Source organism: Pseudoliparis swirei, chromosome 7 (genome assembly GCF_029220125.1).
Source record: "Pseudoliparis swirei isolate HS2019 ecotype Mariana Trench chromosome 7, NWPU_hadal_v1, whole genome shotgun sequence".
NCBI lineage: Eukaryota > Metazoa > Chordata > Actinopteri > Perciformes > Liparidae > Pseudoliparis > Pseudoliparis swirei.
In genome coordinates, this window is record NC_079394.1 from 9,118,709 (window position 1) to 9,141,344 (window position 22,636).

At 42.4% G+C, this 22,636-nt stretch overlaps 1 protein-coding gene across 1 annotated transcript; it reads left to right on the forward strand.

Moving 5' to 3' along the window:
* Positions 1-3,416: 3,416 nt before the first annotated feature.
* atad1a (ATPase family AAA domain containing 1a) lies at positions 3,417-13,193 on the forward strand. The gene is made up of 10 exons (XM_056419637.1): positions 3,417-3,501; positions 5,121-5,333; positions 5,534-5,632; positions 5,733-5,853; positions 6,998-7,198; positions 7,396-7,502; positions 7,663-7,752; positions 9,934-9,984; positions 10,199-10,365; positions 11,490-13,193. The coding sequence occupies exons 2-10, from the start codon at positions 5,160-5,162 to the stop codon at positions 11,617-11,619; spliced, it is 1,140 nt and encodes a 379-aa protein (XP_056275612.1). The 5' UTR covers positions 3,417-3,501; positions 5,121-5,159; the 3' UTR covers positions 11,620-13,193.
* Positions 13,194-22,636: the final 9,443 nt, after the last annotated feature.

Consider the following 22,636-nt stretch of genomic DNA (forward strand, 5'->3'; position numbering starts at 1 on the left):
ATTTTCATGCTATATTCAGGGATGAAAGACGTTTTTATGTGACAAGATTTATATCTGCAGTGTCTCCAGTTAGAATAAATTAAGGCGTTTAGACTTCAATGATTTTTAAAAATGATTATAGCACTGTGATGGTAAACTTGCTACACCAGTTATATCTTCTTATACAAGTTTTGTTTACATTTCACACAACTGTGAATGTAACATGTTTTATTTTGCTACAATGTTTTAATCTGTCTTGTTCCTCTTCTCACTGTTAATCTGTTTAACAATTTAAAACTTAGTTTCAGTGGATAATTGGGATCCTATTATCAACCGATAAAAGATGCTGACTACTGATACAACTGATCCTGAAGTTGACATCATCATCACTCCGCTGTCAAACCCGACTCGACTGCAAAGAACTAAAAGTCGGGCCCCGTCTAAATCCGGGATATGGTCACACCGTACACCCCGGCACGTTCGCTCCGCTCGGCAACAGCCAATCGACTTGTGACTCCTCCACTTCGAGCTAATCACTCGAAATCCAAACTGTTTGCTGTCCTGGCTCCTCAGTGGTGGAACGAGCTCCCCACTGACATCAGGACAGCAGAAAGTCTCTACACCTTCCGCCGGAAACTAAAAACACATCTTTTCCGACTATATCTGGATTAAAATACAGATTAGCACTTCAGTGGCACTTAAATGGCTCTTACTTATGGTACTTTTGTAGTTTGACTATGTTGAAGAAATGTTACTTTCTGTATTCTTGTTGTTCTTAGTTTGTACTCTAGGTTGAATGCACTTATTGTAAGTCGCTTTGGATAAAAGCGTCAGCTAAATGACATGTAATGTAAAAGTCACTTATTAAATATACTCATCATCTATAGTGAGGGTATGAACCATTTCAGATTTTTTTCTATTTTCCACACATTTCAATCTCATTGATTCACCAAACAAACTGATTTCCTCTTCAAAGCAAGAAGTCTTATCTCCGCATAATCTATGCGCATGAATATATGTGCCACAGGGAATGCATAGCCTTCTCACCTGTCTCTGGCGATGGAGGAGAAGGAGAAAACAAATGATCTCTCATGTTTAAGCAGTGCCTCTGTATCCATGGTGGGGCCTGCAACCATCCCGTTGTTGAGCGGTATCAAGTCTCACCTAGACACCGCTTCTTTCATGCATCTTTCATCTGCTCATCCCATTGATGCTAAATGACAATGGCATGCTTGTATTGTCATATAATGAGCATGAATCATTTATATTAGGCACTTGCATAGTTGCCGTCAGGTAGGTTGCACAAAAGGTCAACCAGGATTCAGAGTTGCACGCTTGGTATAGAGGAGGGGCATTGGTTGAATGAACTACATTGTTTTGTCAATTGTTTTTCACAACCTTGTTTTTTGTTTTATTAATAGCTTATCTAAAAATCAAGTAAATTAGTTAGTACGTACTGTTCCTTTTATAATGGCTACATTAAAGTATGACCAAACATGTTTATGCCTCCATTAAATATCTTCTGTCCATTTGAGAAAAACTCAACCACTAGAGGATGGATTAAAAAGGCAGCCCACTTATGTTAAAAATACTCAGGCGAGGGCTCCAGCATATCCTGTTTTCAGAAACAAATCCTTTTGGTTCCTCTTGGTAACAGGCACATGAATAATCCTTTTCCAAATGATTCTATATCCTGCAAGAGACAATATATCTCCCTAGGAGATTACAAGGGTAATTAGCTGCTTTATGTGGCCAACAGTCATTGAAGTGTGAAACATGTTAACCCCTTCAGTTAAAACGTTGGTATATATTCATTCTCCCAGTCATGACATAGTGGCACATTATAACCTTGCTGGTACAATAAGACATTATGGCCCACGCATTCCCCCTTAACAGGGTTGTTATCTCTTGCTGCAAACCAATCAGTTACCAGCCTGTTTTTGCCAAAGAGTGCAGCTTTGGTTACAAAAGCTCTAAGTAGAGTGCTTTATTTCAAATACGGCACGGTCGAGGTTTACAGCCATAGGAGCTCAATGGTTTTTTTTGGCTCCACCTCGTGAGAGTGGTTGTTTGGGTGAGGTGCAAGTCGTTGTGGGAGCCCCGGCTGCACTTTGCAGATACACAAGCCGGTGCTTTAATGCCCAGACCCATCAAAATGGCCCTGCCAGGCCGCTATCTCCTGGGACTCGCTGCTGCAGTACAAGGGTATTAAAGCTTTTCATGAAGCATTTTCACAGTCAAAGGTGTGCGCAATAGCTGCCTTTGTGCCATTTTCCACAACGAGGATGGAATTAACTTAGCTGGATGCTTAACTGGAACTGTGCAGGAAGTGAGCATCTAATTTGGACCACTAATTGGACTACAAGGAGAGAGAGGGGGGCTTGGCAGTTTTTAACCAACACAAGTGTACATCAAGAAAAATCTAAAAGACAATCCCCTTCTTCCAGCACATTGTTAAAAATCGAGTTAATTGTACCCACAGAGACGTGTGGTAAACTGGGCCAAAAAGTATTACATTCCCATGGACGCTAAAGTGAACGTTACAATGAAAACTGTTATTGTTTTTTTTGCTTGAAGAGCAGGATTCATAGTTGATGCAAGAGCTGAGAGTCGTGGGGGATTATCAAAAGGAACATGTGTATTCATTAAATCCTTTGAAGTAAAAGGTTTCAAATTATGGAGATATATAGATGTGTTTCTACTTATGTACTTCAGTTTCTTCTCAGCATTGTTAGTCTTTATTTCCCATTCTAAATCCTGAAGCGGAGACCAGTCTGGAAAAAAGCTTTAACCACATTTTCAATTTTAACACACAATCTGTGACAATTAACAATCCTTTTGCACCTTGTGTGATAAATTGCTTGCAGGGGAGGCCCATTTGTTACAGTCTTATCTTTGAGGCTGCTGTTCAGAAGACTGAATTATCCAGCATCAGTCAGCACTTGAAATTAGTGGAAAACAAACAGATAAGAGCTTCAGATAAGAGCTATCTACTCGATTGAGGTACATGTGCATAAAGCCTATAAAATGCTTGGGTTTTAGTATCCACTCACAGTCTAATCAAAAGATCCCTTTTCATCCCCAGCAATATATTCTGCTCTAAGACATATCATAATATCATACACTTTGTGACGTGAATTGGGGGAAAACAAGACTGAAAAAATGACGTTTTGTACATTTTGTATACGGACAAAAACATTCCAATGTAAGTATTTCATGATCAATAATAATCAAGGTTTAAATAACCACACAGCCTCCAGATCTAGTTTTGTACATGTACCCTAGATTAATAGGAATGTGTGGCTATAACGCGTAATGTGGATGCTGCCCGTGGTGCTGATGTGTAAACGTCCTGTGTGCTAACTCTGCCATCCAGTGGCTGAAATATGCCTGCTCACTAAATAGGTGGATTATAACAAATTCCCGGAACTCAAGTGTTTGTTCCTACCCGAGGCACAAAGGATGGTGCACCTTCAACGCCACTGTGGTGCAATGTTCCTTGGCTCTTGGTTCCCTTCTTGAGTAAGTCTGACTCTTTTATCGTGTATCTTACGAGGGACGTTACATTTATGCTGGACCGAATACAGAGTGTTGTATTCAGTCTTTAGTTCTATCAACACGCTAAAAGTCACAGTTTGGTGCTCGCGAGTTACAGCCTCGTTAGCATTGAGATGCTAACTGACGAATGTATATCTGTAACGTTATATGACCTGCGGTAGTAGCGAATATTGTGATCAAATGACAGACGTGTTAGTTAGTGTTAGCTCTTGGGAAGGAGAACTTTAATCTTACGCCTCACCTGAACTTTCATTCAGTATTAATGTGAAGGTTCAAACCCCCACGATATGTTCATCCAGCTAGTGCGTATCACCCCGAGCCGCTCTACAGTTTGGCATACATTTGAGAGAAATATAATCTTTATGATTTGGTTCTGCTAATGCCAGCAAGTCGCAATTGTTGAAGGTAAAATCATATTTACTTTTATGATATTGTCAATAATCCACAAATGTTCTGCAAACCACATTATATTGTGTGATTATCAAGCAGTATTGGATTATAGTTAACGCCAGCAGGTTGAGCATAACTACTTGTGAGTAGGGATGGGTATCGTTTGGGTTTTTTCCGATACCGGTGCTAAACCGGTACTTTTAAAACGATACCGGTGCCTGAACCGATACTTTTTTTTTTAAACGCACAATGAGGACATTAAAAACCTCTTTGGCCATATTCCCTGTAGAAGCCGTTATCATGGAGCACTGACATTAACGGATATCAGACTGTTAACATACACAATATATGTTCTCCATTATATGATGTGATATGTATTGTCATGTGCAGACTTTATAGGGTTAATCCTGTCACTGTGTTGATGGGCAAAGAGAACAACCAATCAGAGGTACTGAAGATGACACGTGACAAATAAAGTTTTGCTTCTGACAGCAAGAGTTACACTGAAACAAAGTGACGCCCCCCGGTCTTTATTCCTCCGTCATTATATTCCCGGTAACACCGGGTATACAGCCGGGACCGCTGCACATCAACACATCTGCTGACAGACTGTCACGCTCGTAGCTCGTAGCTAGCTACGAGCTAACGCTAGCTACGAGCTAGCTTAGGCATGGTTATAATGGTTAATTTATTATTTATTGGGCTACTTTTATGAATGCAAGACTTGCAATCAACGATACGGTACTAATCTGAGTTCAGGCTGCTCGTCATAATCGGTCTCCACGTGTTCAGGGGACCGGGGACCGGTGACGGTCGCGCCCAGCCTGGCGCTGTTGTGCTCGACACGGCGCAGCCTCCGCTGTCAAAGTTAAATATGAGAGGCTTGTAACCTGCTGACAGGGCGGAGTCACCAGAGAAGTTCACAACAATAGTTTTTTTCAATTTCAATCGGCTCAGGCACCGGAAAGAAGCACCGAAATGTGCGTTGCGTTTCGGTCCGGGTAATACCGGTTGTATTGGAACCGGTACCATATTGGCACCGGTTTCCGGTACCCAACCCTACTTGTGAGGGGACATAATTACATTAAAAACCTAATGTCCACGGCTGGGGTCCATGACATATTGGTATACATGTAACTACATGATTAGGTTCAAGCTCGCTCATTTGTTTTCTCATTCCTCTGTTCCCGAAGATCTTTATCCAGCCAATGGACTGACATCAGCCAGTGGAGATGCTGTTCAAAGATCTTTCCAGAGAGGTCCTGATGCGGCCACTGTCCAGGAATGAGGTGTTGGGCATGTTGTTGAAGTTGACCATCTTTGGTGCAGCAACCTACTACAGCATCACATGGGTTTTAGATGCCATGGACCCTACCTCCAAACAGAAAAGCCGAGCCAAGAAAAGGGTATAGAACATAAGCGCATAACATAAGCAAGCCATTGTTTTACATTATGTAAGAAGTTGTATGTAGGTATGTGTCCAGGTTCTATTGTGTCAGTGTAGCAGAAGTGGTTAAGAAATGAAAGTGATAGCTAAAGCAGATCTATCGCCATCTATCTTTGTTTGTGTCTAGCTGTGGTGTGTGTGTGTGTCTCCTCTCTACAGGCACAACAACTGATGAAGAGGATTGGTGTTGAGGGCGTTAAGCTAACGGAGTATGAGATGAACATTGCTTCTCAACTAGTTGATCCCCAATCTATGAAGGTAACTGCACTAGTCCTCAATCAACAGTTGAGATTATGTGGTGTCATGATATTTGTACCCTTTTTTATTTTGCGCTTCATCATACTCTGCCTTCCTGCAGGTGACCTGGAGAGATATAGCCGGTCTGGATGAGGTTGTGAATGAGCTGCAAGACACAGTCATCCTTCCCTTTCAGAAAAGACACCTTTTAACCGGATCCAAACTCTTTCAGCCTCCCAAAGGTACCTTAGCTACTATTTAATAAGAAACGTGTATACATAATCTTCAAGGTACATACTAACTTTAAAGGATGTAATAAAATGAACATCATACGATTGTACTCTGTGATGTACTAATAGATTGGAAACCACACATAGACATCTGGCATTATTTAATCTTCTGTGTTTGTACAAAGCATTTATCACAATGATACATTGTGGTAAACCTTTAATTTTAAAGGATGTTAACATATGCTAGGTCAACTGTGGAAGAATTCTACGTCTGTTTACTCAATTTATTGAATGAGAGTGAAGTGTTTCAATATATTTTATTATTTTAATTCAGTGCAAATTTGGAACACAATATTTTAAACAGATGATATGCTGTGATCTGTCAAAGATACTCAAGCGCAAGAGCAGTAATAACAGGAAATTTTATACCACATGCCCTCTTCTCTAAATAAATAAATAACATGAATCGTCTGCCATAGATGTTCTGCCAGCAGACAGGATAAAGAATGAGTGTCTGTTACATTTTCTGACTGCATTCTCTGTCACTTATGCTAATCGTTTAAGTTAAAGAGCATCAACACCAAACCGACATACAACTAGGTTTTAAGAACTACAGATATCACTTCTTTCTTATTATTGTTAGAAAGCCCTCTGGTGCATTATGCGTCCATCTACAGCTGTGTACCAAGAAGCATCGGATGAGATTTGTACTCTTGGCAGACGATCACTTGGGGGAACACTTGGACAGAAAACTTTATATAAAGCTTGAGGATGAGTCAACCTCCAAAATTAGCTGTCATGGGAATCCAGTTACATGCCTCGTCTCCAGCCTTTATTTATATCATGTACATGTTTTAAAGTATGCTGCAGGTCAGGCCAAATGTTCCACCTGTACGTGTGTTAGTGAAGACTTAGGCAACATTTCTCCCACAGTTGCCAGTGAAATATATTTATTTATTTATATTTAACATAATGCCAATAGACTGTAAAATCATGTGTGAAACTTAAATGTATTGTTTTACTCAACCAGAAGGTATTTCATAGACCTATATTTGTTGTGACTAGTGTTTGTAGGAATTTGACTACCTGTACTACTAATTTTAGTACATTAAACAAAAACACATCTGGAGGTTGAAAGTATGTTTTGCCTTTGCAGGTGTTTTATTGTTTGGTCCTCCGGGATGTGGGAAGACCATGATCGCCAAGGCAACAGCCAAAGCCTCAGGCTGCAAATTTATTAACCTCCAGCCCTCCACACTGACGGACATGTGGTACGGCGAATCACAGAAGCTGACGTCTGCTGTCTTCTCTTTGGCAATAAAACTGCAGCCCTGCATCATCTTCATAGATGAGATTGGTATGCTTGATTACTCTATTACTTTGAAATACACTGTTAGATGTGTTTAATCTTTAACTCTACTCTTTCAAGAAGAAATTATTTCTCAAACGTGATGCTTATATTTGTATCATGTTTAAAAAAAAAATTTTTAAAGGAATGTTTCCCTTCAGAATCTGATTCATCCTTGTTTTTGCTCCTTGTCTCTTGTGTGTTAGACTCATTTCTGAGGAACCGTTCCAGCATGGACCATGAGGCCACAGCCATGATGAAGGCCCAGTTCATGAGCCTGTGGGATGGCCTGGAAACCTCCGTAACCACCCAGGTAACACAACCATTCCTCCCTCCTACACTGTAATGTACAGCTCAGATTAAGTTACTGTACATACTGGGTAAGCGGTGCATTGTCCTGTGTTTGAGGAAGCAATGCAGCGTGTGGAATTGTTCACCATAATGTATTCATGTTGACGTATTGTTGATTTTAGGTGATGGTGATGGGAGCTACAAACAGGCCACAGGATGTGGATCCAGCCATTTTGCGCAGGATGCCCACCACTTTTTATGTTGGCCTGCCAGTAAGACGCGTACACCAGCACAAACGGTTATCCATGAAATGCAAAAGAATCAACATAAATTCATACAGTGTGTAATAAGTTGGTAAATTCATGTTTACTGTTTCATTTCCTAAATCTACGTGTTTTTTTAAAATTTACGAGGCAACTTGGTTGCCTTGCTCTGCAGGGTTGCGTTCAGGATCACTCAGTGTGCAGACAGAAAATGTCAAGATTGAAGTAATTGTGCTGATGTAATACCCCAAAACATCATCCAACAAAGCCTATGTCTATAGATGGTGGTATTTAAAGTTTATTTGTATCGGTGAACATTAACAAAGACCGTTAATTGTATATTATATTTTCCTTCTTTATCCCACATCAGACTCTCGGGTCGACTTCAGTTCAGTTTCTCCTTTTTGCTCCCTTCATTGAGAACTCTTGTTTTTGTTTTTATATATATATATATATTAACTCAACAGCTCTTTTTCTAATGATCTGTAACACCTGATCTCCATTTACTGTAGTTAAAATGGTGTGTTTTACTGATTGCTTTGCGCTACCCACAAAGTAAATGAGCTTAAACTCAGCTGAACAGTTCCCCAATATACAGCCCCTTACCATGTCATATATATATATTAGGGCTGGGCACGTTAACGCGTTAATCTTGCGTTAACGCATCAATTAATTAACGCCGACAATTATTTTATCGCGCGTTAACGCAGGGTTTATTATTTATTTTATTATTGTAAAAGTGTATTGCTCACAGGCTTTTATTTTGTAAAAGTGTGCTACTGATTGCTGCGGAACCGGAAAAGAAAGTCATTAGCGGTTTAACAAACATGGAGAGGAGTACGGAGATTTTAAATGGCCATTTTCAATTTAAAGTTCTTAAAGACGGCGGAGTCGACAGAAACAAAGTCATATGTAACCACTGCCAAGATTAATTGTCTTATCACCAGAGTACTTCCAGTCTTAAATATCATTTAAATGCTAAACACACCATTGATGCCAGCAAATCATACAACAAACACACAGTGGAGCGAGGCTTCGGCAGACGACGCTGCAGGGAGGAGATCAACCAAGGCAAGAGAAGCGAACCAATGCCACAGCGAAGTGGAGAGCTACAGACTGCAGGCCGGTTAGTTAGGGTGACCAGACGTCCGGTTCTCCCCGGACATGTCCTGCTTTTGAAACCTAAAAAATGCGTCCGGCAGGGATTCCAAAAACGTCCGGGATTTTGCTTCGTCGGATATTTGTGTTTCTCTGGGTTTTCATAAACTAGTGTTTACCCCTTTCAAGTTTTGGAAATGGTATCTCCCTTACGTTCTACCTTCTTGGGTGAGCTGACAGAATAGAGAACAATCATTGGTCGACCGATCTCAGGGTTGCCAGATACACGATAATTATCCTCCAAATACAACCATTTTGAGCCTTTGGTACGATACTTCACCATCTCCAATCTGGCAACACGGAGCACCTTGCCGCCTCCACTAGTTCATTGTTGTTTGTGCGGCATGCTGTAAACTACTACCAGCGCTGCCGCTCCCATAGCGCACTATGCTCTGTGCGTAGGGCACCACGTCCTGAGGGGGCTCCACAAAATAGGCAACTAAAAAATCCTCATAGTTATAATAATTATAATGCCGATATTATTTCAGTCTAGAAATATTAGTCACCTTTTAGGCATGTATATCACAAAACAGGCAGAACAAGAGATATATTTAATCGCTAACCCTAACCCTCACTCTAACAGGGACAACACATGTTATGGCACTTTCATTCATATGGCAGAACATTTAAAATAGAAGTGCGCTATACACTACTTTTGAATTAATTATTGGATTTTAAGGATACAAATGCGATTAATCAGGGAAATTATGCGATTAATCGCGATTAAAAAAAAATTTATCGTTGCCCAGCCCTAATATATATATGAGCTGTTGATGCAGGAGAACACAATCAATGAATACAATAATATCTTCATGCAGGAAATATAATCACACATCCTGTTTGGGTCGGCTGTATCTCATGGGGAGAGTGGTCGGCCCGTAACGACAAGGTACCTGGTTCGATCGACGCCCTCTCCCTCCCCCAGAGACTAGCATCTCTTTTACTCGTGATTAGTTGCTCAGGTACTTTTTGTATTTGTATTCATGGCACATTAATATTCTTTAATGAATCCCTGCCTATCTGTCTTTACAGAAGACGAGACAAAGACAGGACATCCTGAGGCTGATTTTAGAAGGAGAAAGCGTAAGCTGTGATTTATTTTCATACTAGTCAGTCATAAAATAAATGATTCTCTTCAATGGTCTCTTTTGTCATTTGCAGTGCTCATTTCACACCTGTATTTCACTGTGATGACATTTAAGTAGATCAGATCCACTATGAATACAGCTAAAGAGTGACGGCTAACAGATTAATTCTACATAATCGTCTCACATTGCTGTTCTGCTCTTCTGCTCAGCTGAGCAATGCCATTAATCTGAAGGAGATAGCGGAGAAGACGGACGGTTACTCTGGCAGTGACCTCTGGGAGCTTTGCCGCGATGCTGCCATGTACAGAGTCCGGGACTATGTCCGAAAGGAGCAAATGAGGCAGATCGCTCAGCAGGACAGTCAGGAGGAGGAAAGGTATGACTCATACATTCAAACACCTACACAATGTCAGCACTGGTGTGCACACAGCATCGTTCTGTTTTTAAATAGTGTTTAGCCTGCCCGAAACAGTGGAGGTTACACCTGTGTGGGTTTTTCCAGGCTTATAGCAATATTACTGTGGGTGATGTATGTACCGGTACTCTCTAACTTTACGTCTCATTTTAAATATGTATATATACTTAAATTAACCAACCATCCATTCCTTTCAGTTTTCAGTGTAATGGGGATTATGATAAAACATGAATGCACTCAAATATTCTAATTATGTGCATTCAAATTATGTCAGGTTGAGTCCTGTGTTGACTCACTTCACAAAGGTGTGTGTGTGTGTGTGTGTCTGTTTCTGTGTCTAAATTGAAAGACGTTAGCGGTGTATCTGGTTGAGTTTAAAAGCATCTTATATTATAAAACTGAATATCTGATCTGTATAACCCATGCTTCAACAGTTGCTAAGCAACTATTTAGACCTTCTGAGCAAGGCACTATTACTAAAAGAAGAAATATTTTTAACTTCAATCTTAACACTCAGGCGTCGCTTCTCCCAGGGCCAGCAGCAGAATCATTCAAACAATAGAAAATGTATGATATATATATAATGCAACCATCTTTGTCACCATGTCGGGATCATGAAGAAATTTAAATCACAGAGTAAGCAAATTGACATCCTTAGAGCAGTGGTTCTCAAATGGGGCTACGTGTACCCCTGGGGGTACGTGAAGGCACTCCAGGGCCTACATGAGATTTGTAAAAAATATATTTAAATTTAGCATCCATTAAAAAAATCCTTTAAGAAAAGAATATAAGTGTAAGTTCATAAAGAGAATTGTATATATTCTATATTAAATCAGACACTGATGGCACAGCGCTGTGTATTTAACCAAAAATGGCTAGTGAGGGCGTACTTGGCTGAAAAAATATTTCACAGGGGGTACATCACTGAAAAAAGGTTGAGAACCACTGCCTTAGAGGATAAAAATCCAAACTGTACAACTTAAAAAGGCAGGATGTAGTAATTCATACATATTTAAATACTTCTTACTTTGGATGTGGGTAAAACAGCTTCTTCTGTGTCTGACCTCTTGTGTCCTTTGCTGCAGACCCGTGGATGAGGAAAGGTTGCGGCCGGTCACCCAGCGGGACCTCCTGTTCGGCCTGGACAAGATGAAGGAATCTAAGCAGGCCACCGCCTTCACGTTACCCATTGTGTCAGAGGTACCCCTGGACTAAACCCCAATACTGCACCACGATGGGATGTGTGTTCTTCTACAAGCAGAGGCTCCGCCAACATGTCAGGGGTGCAGTTGGAAAAGCCAGAAATCAGCCATACTTCTTTTGAAGTGTATTTATTCATGCAGTGTTTGTTCTGCGCACGCTCACTTTCAACACAAGTATACATGTAACAATACCTTGGGAAATCTAATGTGCCTACTGGCACTGACATAGAGCCAATGTCTTACTCCAGGGTGCCATGAAAGTGTATTTGGACGAGGTTAAATTTATTTTAAATAAATGTTATAAATCCATCTAACGTTGTTGCTCGTACAACTACAAACTTCAGTTTTACACCACGGTAAGGTTCCATATAACATCCTACCACTGACTTACACAGGATCTTGAGGAAAGGGCATTACGCTTGATGGCTCATGAGTCTGGACTCTATACCAGTAATCCTTTCGAGGTTGGCTGCTTGATTTTTGATCAAGTGAAAAACAACTCCACTTCCACCTCATCTGTTGTCTTCTCACCCTGGACGGAGTTAAGATTGCTTTGTCCTGGTGGAAGTACTGATGCAACATTGATTCGTATGTTTGTTTGACTGCATCTTTGCTTTTTATATTAAGAGTGGGTGTATTTAGCCAGCAAGAGGTTTAATAGAAAACTACAGTAATGCGACACTCATGTAATGAGTTACTGCTCCCAAGGAATACAAATTCCCCGAAAAATTGTTTGGGACAATAACGTGTATCAGAGAAATGCATGATATGAGTTGTGAAGTGAGCACTACTGTCGATGCTTTCAGATCACAATAAGTCTGACCAAAAAAAAGAGGAAGACACTTTAACTTTGTTGTCCAGAGAACTCGGCAAAACACCTAATTCCACTGTTCCTTTTTAAGACCTGATGGTACAGAATTATTACTTTTTTTTTATGAAATCAAAATAAGTATTTTCAGAAAAGACAGATTTCTCAGAGCTCTGTTAATGTGTGAAGAGAAAAGAAGATGACAAAACACACATTTAGCAAGCGACAGCCAAGTAGAGATGGAGTCACCAACCCCGTAATAGGAACCACAGCTCTCATCACCTGGGCCACGACTTCTGGCCGTCATGTGACCTGATGTACACCTCCTTCGCTATTAGCAGATGTATATTATAGGAATGTTGCTGTGTGCATGATTGTGAAACTGAAGTTATCCAATCCAATTGATCTTCAAGACATTAAGTCGTCTTTTGTGCTTAATATATATTTTTTTTCACCCAAAACAACAATAGCTGTTAATTTTTTTGGGTTAAATTTACAAATATATCAGGTGTAAAAATACAAAGGTGTTATTTTAATGTCTAAAATAATTGTCCTATTATCCCTATTCGAGAGTCTCCATTGCTTCTCTGTGAATGTTTTTAATTTCCTTTTCGTGTCTCGTGGTGTATGTCGATCAATGTCGCAACAAAGCACATCGGCGTGTGTCAGTTACATTTAGTCTCACTTTAAGTTAAAATCATTTCAATCAGCTGTCGGTCTGAAGTTGTTGTGACATGACTTTCTGACTCCCTCTGTATAAAAAGCCTCATTATTCACCACATGTGTGTCCGTGGGTCTCACACAGTCCTTCCTCCCACTCGGTCTGAGCAAACCAGGGCAGAGCGGTTATTCAGCCACGACCACGTGGTGGCGCTGCAGCTTCACAGTCCTGTTGTGGAGGCAGGTGACAGGCCTGAGAAATGGACTGCTCACGAAGAGCCGTTTCATACCATTGAGGTGAGATAGGAAATGGATGATGATTGTTTCTTCTTTTGGTTCATTCAGTAATCGTTGGACATCTGTTGCTCTTCATTAGTCAGGTGACAGTTACGGTCACAATGTTTCTGCGTAAACCAACGATTGTGTCGCTACAGCGTACAGGTCTTGGTTCCTTTTCTTTGCGATGGCTAACATATTTACTCAATGCAATAGGATTCATCAGGTCATTTGAGCCATTATCAGTAACTGTTCATTACACTGTAATATGTGTATGTGTTAAATATGGTATGTAAACCATTTACTGTAAAGTGTATTAATTAAATTATACCAACAAAAAAAATTCACTTTTTTTCTAATCCAACAATATTTGACCTTGCTTATTTCAAACAATGTTATTATATCTTAACCTATTAATTACTAATTAATTTAGTATATTGGCAATGGTTATTTTCCCAATAATCTTCTGACCATTAAGTAAGTGATTGGTCAATAAAGTGTCCTGCAGAGGCCGCTACTTTATTGGGATTCTGAATCAACTTAAACTGTTTGTAATTCTGCGGCTATGCAGTCAGATGCTCCTCTTCTCGAAGGCCTCTTTCATCTTTTGATGAGTGCTCCTGAACGCATCATCTCACTCTTCCGTCTAAACTGAAGCCCAACCACTTTGCGTTTGAACCGGTCTCCCCTGCTCAGCGACACACCCGCTAAGAAACACACTCCGGTCATCGGGAGCTCTCGAGTCAGGAACGTCAACATAGCGAAGCCACGAGCGGGCGACATTCAGTCTTGTTTAAAACTGCTGGCTAAGGATAAGCGTAAATACAATAAGATTATAATGCCGTCGGAGGTTACTAAAATTAATGTGCAGTCGGTGTTTATGCCAAGACTGTCGGACACCGTAGTTTTCTCTGTTCCTCTCCCAAATTTGGTCAATGATGACGCGTAGCCGCATGTCGTCACGGTGGTGCCCAGCAAATGATAAATATGCATAAATGTGATTGCAATGCTAATATATTCAACCTCTGCGGCATGCATGCTTTATGTGTTGTGAAGCTGTGGTGGTGGTTGAAGTAAAGTACTTGATTCCCTAAAAGGATCCATCATTGGATTGTCACTTCTTTGCTCTGCACATGTCAAGCTCACTCTACAGCGTTTATGATGACAAAGCAGTATTAAGCTCAGTCAGGTGAACTGTGTTATAAAAGAGTTATGTGATGACAATAAGTGCATCTATATTGCTGCCTGTCGTGTGGACCGACGTTACAGTGATCTTTATTCATAGTTCAGTGTTTAATGAGTAGAGTGTTTTCCTCCAACTAAGTTCTGTCTGATTTTTGACTGACTGATAAGTTATTCATAAAGCTATGTATTGATGAGTTATTCATAGAGGGGGAGTGAAATTGAAAGTGTCCATTCTAGCTCTTTTCAATTGGAGGACAGCTCTCAGTCGATAAACATGATGGAAGCAGCACAGCTGGCTGGAGATGTCAAAGACTTCCATTGAGAGGAGAACTCAGACACAGACAGATTCACTTTTGTCTGGCCAGGGTCAGTCGTTACAGCAGCTCTCAGCGTTGGTCTGATGGTCTTAACCTTTTTTCCATCAGATAGGAGTGGTGGAGAGAGTGGATATAATGGCCCCACTCGGGTCTGTGACAGTGCTCTGAAAGCTTCACTGGACGTGATCGAGCGAGCCCAAAGAAATCAGCGGCAGCTGTTATCCCCGCCATGTGTCTCAGCAGGATATCCTGTTGCCTGCTAATGCTCACGGTTTTATAGCTCGAGTAACTCCCATAGCCATATTGTATTCGCTCGCCATTTAACTCTATTGAAGGTTTATAATACACCTTCTCTAGCAATCATTCAGAGGCTATCGTCTTGAATTTATTGACGTACACATTGTAGAAACAATGAGAATATTGTATATTCATTTATTTGTGCCCACTTGTAAATAGACTCATAATTTACTTAAACACGTTGTATAGAGTATATTCAATTTAAAGTACATTGTGTCTTTTAAGGAATTTGTTTTGGAAAAGTATTTTTGTTTTTTGTTTTTAAAAAGCAAATAAGCTTAATTCTGAACTTTTTAGTTATCCTTCAATGAAAGATGCACGCTTCAAGGGATAATATCATGTGCATTCATGTTCTGTTCTTCTTGTTGTAGCATGGCCATGATCCTTCGTTGTAGTTCATCTAAGAAAAACAGCTGCTATTTAGAAGCAAAGAAGCTTCATTTAACTTTGCTGTAACCACTATGGCTCTTGGCATTTATCCAAAAAGGTTTTCACAGAGTTTGTTAAATGCCAATGAGACAGTTGAGAATGTGAAAAATGCAAAAACGGTAGTTTAAAAATCTAATAGTTATGTGCGTGGTGACTGTTTTGCAGGTTATATAAGAAAAAAGATCTTGTTAAAGAATATTGTCTATCACAATTACTGCATCAAAATACTCTTGTTAACCATCCATGTGTATGTTTCCTACCCCGGAGTAGAGCTCCTGATGCCACAGGGTCTGTGGAGAAGCCTCAGTGGGTCAGGGGCGCTTTGGTTGCATCTTTTCCGTGTCTGCTGCATGAAGAGATCTTGCGTGACTACAATAACCTCCCAGGCTGATCTCTGCAGGAGCTCGCTCTCACAGGAACGCTTTGATGATGCTCGTGTGTCATTATTTGTGCTGCTCAAGCAAGGCTGTCCAACCTTTTTCTTCCTCTGAGAGCTCATTTGACAAAATGTAAGTGGCCGCATTCATCGCCTCTGAAATTATCCCGCCATCGGCAAAGCTTCAGCTTCTGCGTAGGCCTCTTTTCTCCGTTTGTTAAACAGAGACTGTTGTCTTTTAATCCTTGTGTCCAGCTCCTTTACCTTCTCTGTTCGTAGACGGCTACCAGTCGGAAAGTCTGTGACTTGCCCTGTGAGATTTTGGTGAAGTGACGCTCAAAGTTAAGTATTTGACCGACTGTCACCCTCGCATCGCAGATGAGAATTTATCAATTAACATTGAACAGACTGATGCCTGATCGTACAGACTGATGCCTCATCGTACCGACTGATGCCTCATCGTACGGACTGATGCCTGATCGTACCGACTGATGCCTGATCGTACCGACTGATGACTGATCGGACTGATGCCTGATCGTACTGACTGATGCCTGATCGTACGGCGTCACTAATGTCACCAATCTTGAAAGCACACTGACTTTTTAAATGACAGCTGATATTTAGACAATCATTTTGTGTCAGTGCGACTGGTAGCCTTTGAGCTTCTTAAAGGTAAGTCACCCTCCCTTAACCAATGGTACGATTCATGTGTTCGCTCAGTTAATCTGTAAAGACGTTTTAACGTTATGTCTTGTGTAATTATTGCAGACTTTATGGCCCACAGAGTTTTATTGAAGAGCTAGAGAATAGCTTCAGCGACAATTACACAGCCTGTGTATGTGTGTCTAGGCGAGCAGCATGAAGTAAAAAAACTCCACGTTGTGATAGTTAGAAGGCATATAAAACATTTATGTGGAAGCAGAAGGTCATAAATTATGTTTTGGGCACATATGACACCTACAGTGTATGATCAGTAAAATGATTGCGGGTATCTAGCGATTAGACAAATCGAGTGTTCTGTAAGTATTCATTTATTTTCCATTATCATTGGGATGCCTGTAAAGTTCAACAGAATATACTTTAAGCTCATGTTATTACAGCTTTAGAGTTTATATTGATGATGGCTCTTACTTAATGTTTAACCAAGCTGCAGGCAATGCGGTAGGTTCCCAGTCGTAGTGATGCGTGATGAGACGGCAACATAAACGACTTGCCGACTTGCCCTTTGAGTTTGTTGTCTGTTGTCTGCCGAGCGCAGAGATGTTGAGGTACCCACCATGTCTGTGCCCCTGGCTAGATGAGCGCCACAGGGTATCCTGAGTCGTAAGCCGTGATAAAGGATACTTGAATTTGCTTACGGCAGTGTTCTGTGTGATTTGGGCCGTTCCCACTCTTAGTGCACTTAGCCATAATGTGTTCACTTATTTAGTAATTACACCGTTAATTACTTGGTAATGATGTAGTGTTTTGAATATTTAAGCTGTCATGGCATCCTGCCTTGAGCTGCAGCACAAGCATGCTGGGCTTGCTACGACGACTGATAACCACCATGTGTAACATCACTGATTGAGGTGTTGCCACAAATACAACATGGTTATTCGTTTCAACCGAGTGCAGCAACCGATTTCTGCCCTCTGTGATTTCAGTGTTGATTTAGCCTTTAATGGAATTGTTGGCTTCCAGGATGTGAGTTATGATTGTTCGCGAGTAAAGTCACTAGTGATACCGATGTGGTTCAATATTGAAAATAATTTTTTTCTGATCTTCCTTTTTTGGATACAGGTACCACTCTTCTGACTTCAGCTTTTTGTATCCTTCTTTTCTCTCACCTCTGCTGCCTCACACACCTACAGTGCATCCGGAAAGTATTCACAGCGCTTCACTTTTTCCACATTTTGTTATGTTACAGCCTTATTCCAAAATGGATTAAATTAATTATTTTCTCCACACAACAACCCATAATGACAAAGTGAAAACTGTTTTTTGCAAATTTTTGCAAATCTGTTAAAAATAAAGAATGAAAACATAACATGTACATATACAGCCTATGCCATGACACTCAAAATGTAGCTCAGGTGCATCCTGTTTCCACTGATCATCCTTGAGATGTTTGATTGGAGTCCACCTGTGCTAAATTCAGTTGATTGGACATGATTGAGAAAGGCACACACCTGTCTATATAAGATATCACAGTTGACAGTGCATATCAGAGCATAAACCAAGCCATGAAGTTCAAGGAATTATCTATAGACCTCCGAGACAGAATTGTATCGAGGCACAGATCTGGCGAAGGGTACAGAAAGATTTCTGCAGCATTGAAAGTCCCAATGAGCACAGTGGCCTCCATCATCCGGAAATGGAAGAAGTTTGGAACCACCAGGACTCTTCCTAGAGTCGCCCAGCCAGACTGAGCGATCGGGGGAGAAGGGCCTGAGTCAGGGAGGTGACCAGGAACCCGATGGTCACTCTGACAGAGCTCCAGCGTTGTTCTATGAAGAGAGGAGAACCTTCCAGAAGGACAACCATCTCTGCAGCACTCCACAAATCAGGCCTGTTTGGTAGAGTGGCCAGACGGAAGCCACTCCTCAGTAAAAAGCACATGACAGCCCGCCTAGAGTTTGCAAAAAGCACCTGAAGGACTCTCAGACCATGAGAAACAAAATTCTCTGGTCTGATGAAACAAAGATTGAACTCTTTGGCCTGAATGCCAAGCGTCATGTCTGGAGGAAACCAGGCACTGCTCATCACCTGGCCAATACCATCCCTACAGTGAAGCATGGTGGTGGCAGCATCATGCTGTGGGGATGTTTTTCAGCGGGAGGAACTGGGAGACTAGTCAGGATTGAGGGAAAGATGAATGCAGCAATGTACAGAGACATCCTGGATGAAAACATGCTCCAAAGCGCTCTGGACCTCAGACTGGGGCGACGGTTCATCTTCCAACAGGACAACGACCCGAAGCACACAGCCAAGATAACAAAGGAGTGGCTTTGGGACAACTCTGTGAAGGTCCTGGAGTGGCCCAGCCAGAGCCCTGACTTGAACCCGATTGAACATCTCTGGAGAGATCTGAAAATGGCTGTGCACTGACGCTCCCCATCCAACCTGATGGAACTTGAGAGGTTCTGCAAAGAAGAATGGGAGAAACTGCCCAGAAATAGGTGTGCCACGCTTGTGGAATCATACCCAAGAAGACTTGAGGCTGTAATTGCCGCCAAAGGTGCTTCAACAAAGTATTGAGCAAAGGCTGTGAATACTTATGGACATGTTATGTTTTCGTTCTCTATTTTTAATAAATGTGCACAAATTTGCAAAAAACAGTTTTCACTTTGTCATTATGGGTTTTTGTGTGTAGAATGTTGAGGAAAATAATGAATTGAATCCATTTTGGAATAAGGCTGTAACATAACAAAATGTGGGAAAAATGAAGCGCTGTGAATACTTTCCGGATGCACTGTAAGTAGGTGATGGAAGGCCACGTTGGAGAGGAGGCGGCACAATTAGCAGATGCAATTGGAGTGTCTGGTGGCTGCAGCAGACCAGATGAATGATAATCAGATGGTGTGTGTGTGTGTGGCTGTGATAGTAGGTGTTAAGAGGTCAGCTCTTACAACTTACTGACACTGTCCAAAATCAGAAGCACAGCTCATCTCTTCAGATGTATTTATTATTACATTACATTACATTACATGTCATTTAGCAGACGCTTTTATCCAAAGCGACTTACAATAAGTGCATTTCAACCTAGAGTACAAACTAAGAACAACAAGAATACAGGAAGTAACATTTCCTCAACATAGTCGAACTACAAAAGTACCATAAGTAAGTGCTATCTAAGTGCCACTGAAGTGCTAATCTGTGTTTTAATCCAGATATAGTCGGAAAAGGTGTGTTTTCAGTCTCCGACGGAAGATGTAGAGACTTTCTGCTGTCCTGATGTCAGTGGGGAGCTCGCTCCACCACTGAGGAGCCAGGACAGCAAACAGTCTGGATTTCGAGTGATTAGCTCGAGGTGCAGTAGTCACAAGTCGATTGGCTGTTGCAGAGCGGAGCGAACGTGCGGGTGTCGGTGTGTCCATATCCCGGATGTAGACGGGCCCGATCCGTCTAGAGCACGGTACGCCAGGACCAGTGTTTTGAAGCGGATGCGAGCAGCCACCGGTAACCAGTGGAGAGAGCGGAGGAGCGGAGTGGTGTGGGTGAATTTCGGGAGGCTGAAGACCAGTCGAGCTGCTGCATTCTGGATGAGCTGCAGGGGTCGGATGGCCTTAGCAGGTAGACCAGCCAGGAGGGAGTTGCAGTAGTCGAGGCGTGAAATGACCAGAGCCTGGATCAGAACCTCGCCGCCTTCTGAGTAAGAAGAGGACGATTCTCCTGATGTTGTGCAGCATGTACCTACAGGAACGCCGTCGCAGCGATGTTGGCCGTCAGGAGAGTTGACTGTCGAGTGTCACCGCGAGGTTCCTGGCAGTCCGGGTAGGGGCCAACACAGAGCTGTTGAAGGTGATAGTCAGGTCGTGGGTGGGGGAGCCTTTCCCTGGAAGGAATAGTAGCTCAGTCTTGTCAGCGTTGATCTTCAGGTGGTGAGCAGACATCCACTGAGAGATGTCAGTCAGACAGGCAGAGATTCGTGCCGCCACCTGTGTTTCGGACGGTGGAAACGAGAAGATCAGTTGGGTGTCATCAGCATAGCTATGGTAGGAGAAGCCATGCGAACGAATGACAGAGCCGAGAGAATTTGTATACAGAGAGAAGAGGAGGGGACCCAGGACGGAGCCTTGAGGAACCCCAGTAGTGAGAGGACAAGGATCAGACACAGATCCTCTCCAAGTTACCCGGTAGGTGCGGTCTTTAAGGTAGGAAGAGAAAAGAGCGAGTGCAGTGCCTGAGATCCCCAGGTCCTGAAGAGAAGAGATCAGGATCTGGTGGTTCACGGTGTCAAATGCTGCAGAAAGGTCGAGAAGGATAAGGACAGAGGAGAGAGAGGCTGCTCTAGCAGTGTGAAGCTGCTCAGAGACAGCAAGGAGGGCCGCCTCTGTCGAGTGGCCGGCCTTGAATCCAGACTGGTGAGGGTCAAGAAGGTTGTTACTGTGGAGATAGGAGGACACTTGGCTCAAGATAGCTCGCCCAGAGTTTTGGAGAGAAAAGGAAGAAGAGAGACCGGTCTGTAGTTGCTGACTTCAGACGGGTCGAGGTGGTTTCTTCAGGAGAGGGTTGACTCTCGCCTCCTTCAGAGAGTTAGGGAAACAGCCAGTTGAGAGGGAGCTGTTAATAAGATGGGTGAGGAAGGTCAGAAGGTCAGGAGCAATAGCCTGGAGAATGGGAGACGGGACGGGGTCAAGGGCGCAGGTGGTCGGTCGAGCGGAGGTCACCAAGCTAAGAACTTGATTGGGAGACAGGGGGTGAAAGAGGAAAGAGAGGGGATGAAGAAGTTAGTGTTGGTGAGGTGATAGAAGATGGATTTGTAAAGGAGGAGCGATGTCGCTATCTTGTTTGTAAAGTAGTCGACAAAGTGGCTCGGCAAAAGGGTGGAAGGAGGAGGGGACAGGGGGATCAAGGAGGTTGGAAAAGATAGAGAAGAGTTTTTGGGGTTAGAGAAGGAAGACTGAATTTTGGTCAGGTAGAACGAGCTTTTGGCTGCAGAGATAGAGGAAGAGAAGGAGGAGGAGAGATTGATAGAAGAGCAAGTCTTCCGCTTGATTCGATTTGCGCCATTTTCTTTCCGCCGCCGAGGGTGGCTCTCTCGGCGACCGAGTCCGACAACCACGGAGCCGGAGAGGATTTCCGAACCGGTCGTGTCTTAAAAGGACAAAGAGAATCAAGAGATGAAGACAGGGAAGAGAGGAGAGTGTCTGGCAGAGTTAGGATGCATGAGTGAGAAGCAGTCAGTTGAGGGAGAGCAGATAGGACAGAGGAGGCCAGAGAGGAGGGGCAGAGGGTGCGAATGTTGCGGCGTACAGGTGCAGAGTCTGTAGATATGGGTGGGTTGTCAGTACCAGAGAGCGAGAGAGAGTAAGAGATGAAGAAGTGGTCAGAGACATGGAGAGGAGTCACAGTGAGGTTAGAGGTAGAGCAGTTTCTTGTGAAAATGTAGTCAAGGTGGTTGCCGGCTTTGTGAGTAGGAGGGGAGGGACTGAGTGAGAGGTTAAAGGAAGACAGTAAGAGTAAGAGATCACATGACTTCTCTGTCTGGATGTTAAAGTCACCCAGAAGGATGAGCGGGGGGCCGTGTTCCGTTAAGTTCGATAGGAGGACGCCTAGCTCGCAAGAAATCTCCCAAAGAACCAGGGGGACGGTAGAGAACAACAATGTGAAGTTGAACCGGATGAGTAACGGTCACCGCATGAAACTCAAAAGTCAGTGGGATAAAGAGTGGAAGCGGGTAGGGACAGAAACACCATGTGGGTGAGATGAGTAAACCTGTACCTCCACCCCGACCAGAGGGTCTGGGTGTGTGGCTAAAGGAGAAGGCAGAGGAGAGAGCAGCCGGGGTAGACGTGTTGTCTGCTGCAAAACGTGTTGTCTGCTGCAAAAATGCCTATATCATAACATCTATGCCAACATGTTCATTCATTTGCACAATAAAAGAAAAACTGTACAATTGTAACATCATCAAAAGACACAGAAATGAGTGCTGATGATAACATTTACCCAAAGGGCTTATACAAGGTTCTCACCTAAA

Coding starts and splice junctions, on each gene's coding strand:
- atad1a (XM_056419637.1), top strand. CDS start 5,160: ATGCTGTTCAAAGATCTTTCCAGAGAGGTCCTGATGCGGCCACTGTCC. Junction 5,334..5,533: donor AAAGCCGAGCCAAGAAAAGG/GTATAGAACATA, acceptor TCCTCTCTACAG/GCACAACAACTGATGAAGAG. Junction 10,366..11,489: donor GACAGTCAGGAGGAGGAAAG/GTATGACTCATA, acceptor CCTTTGCTGCAG/ACCCGTGGATGAGGAAAGGT.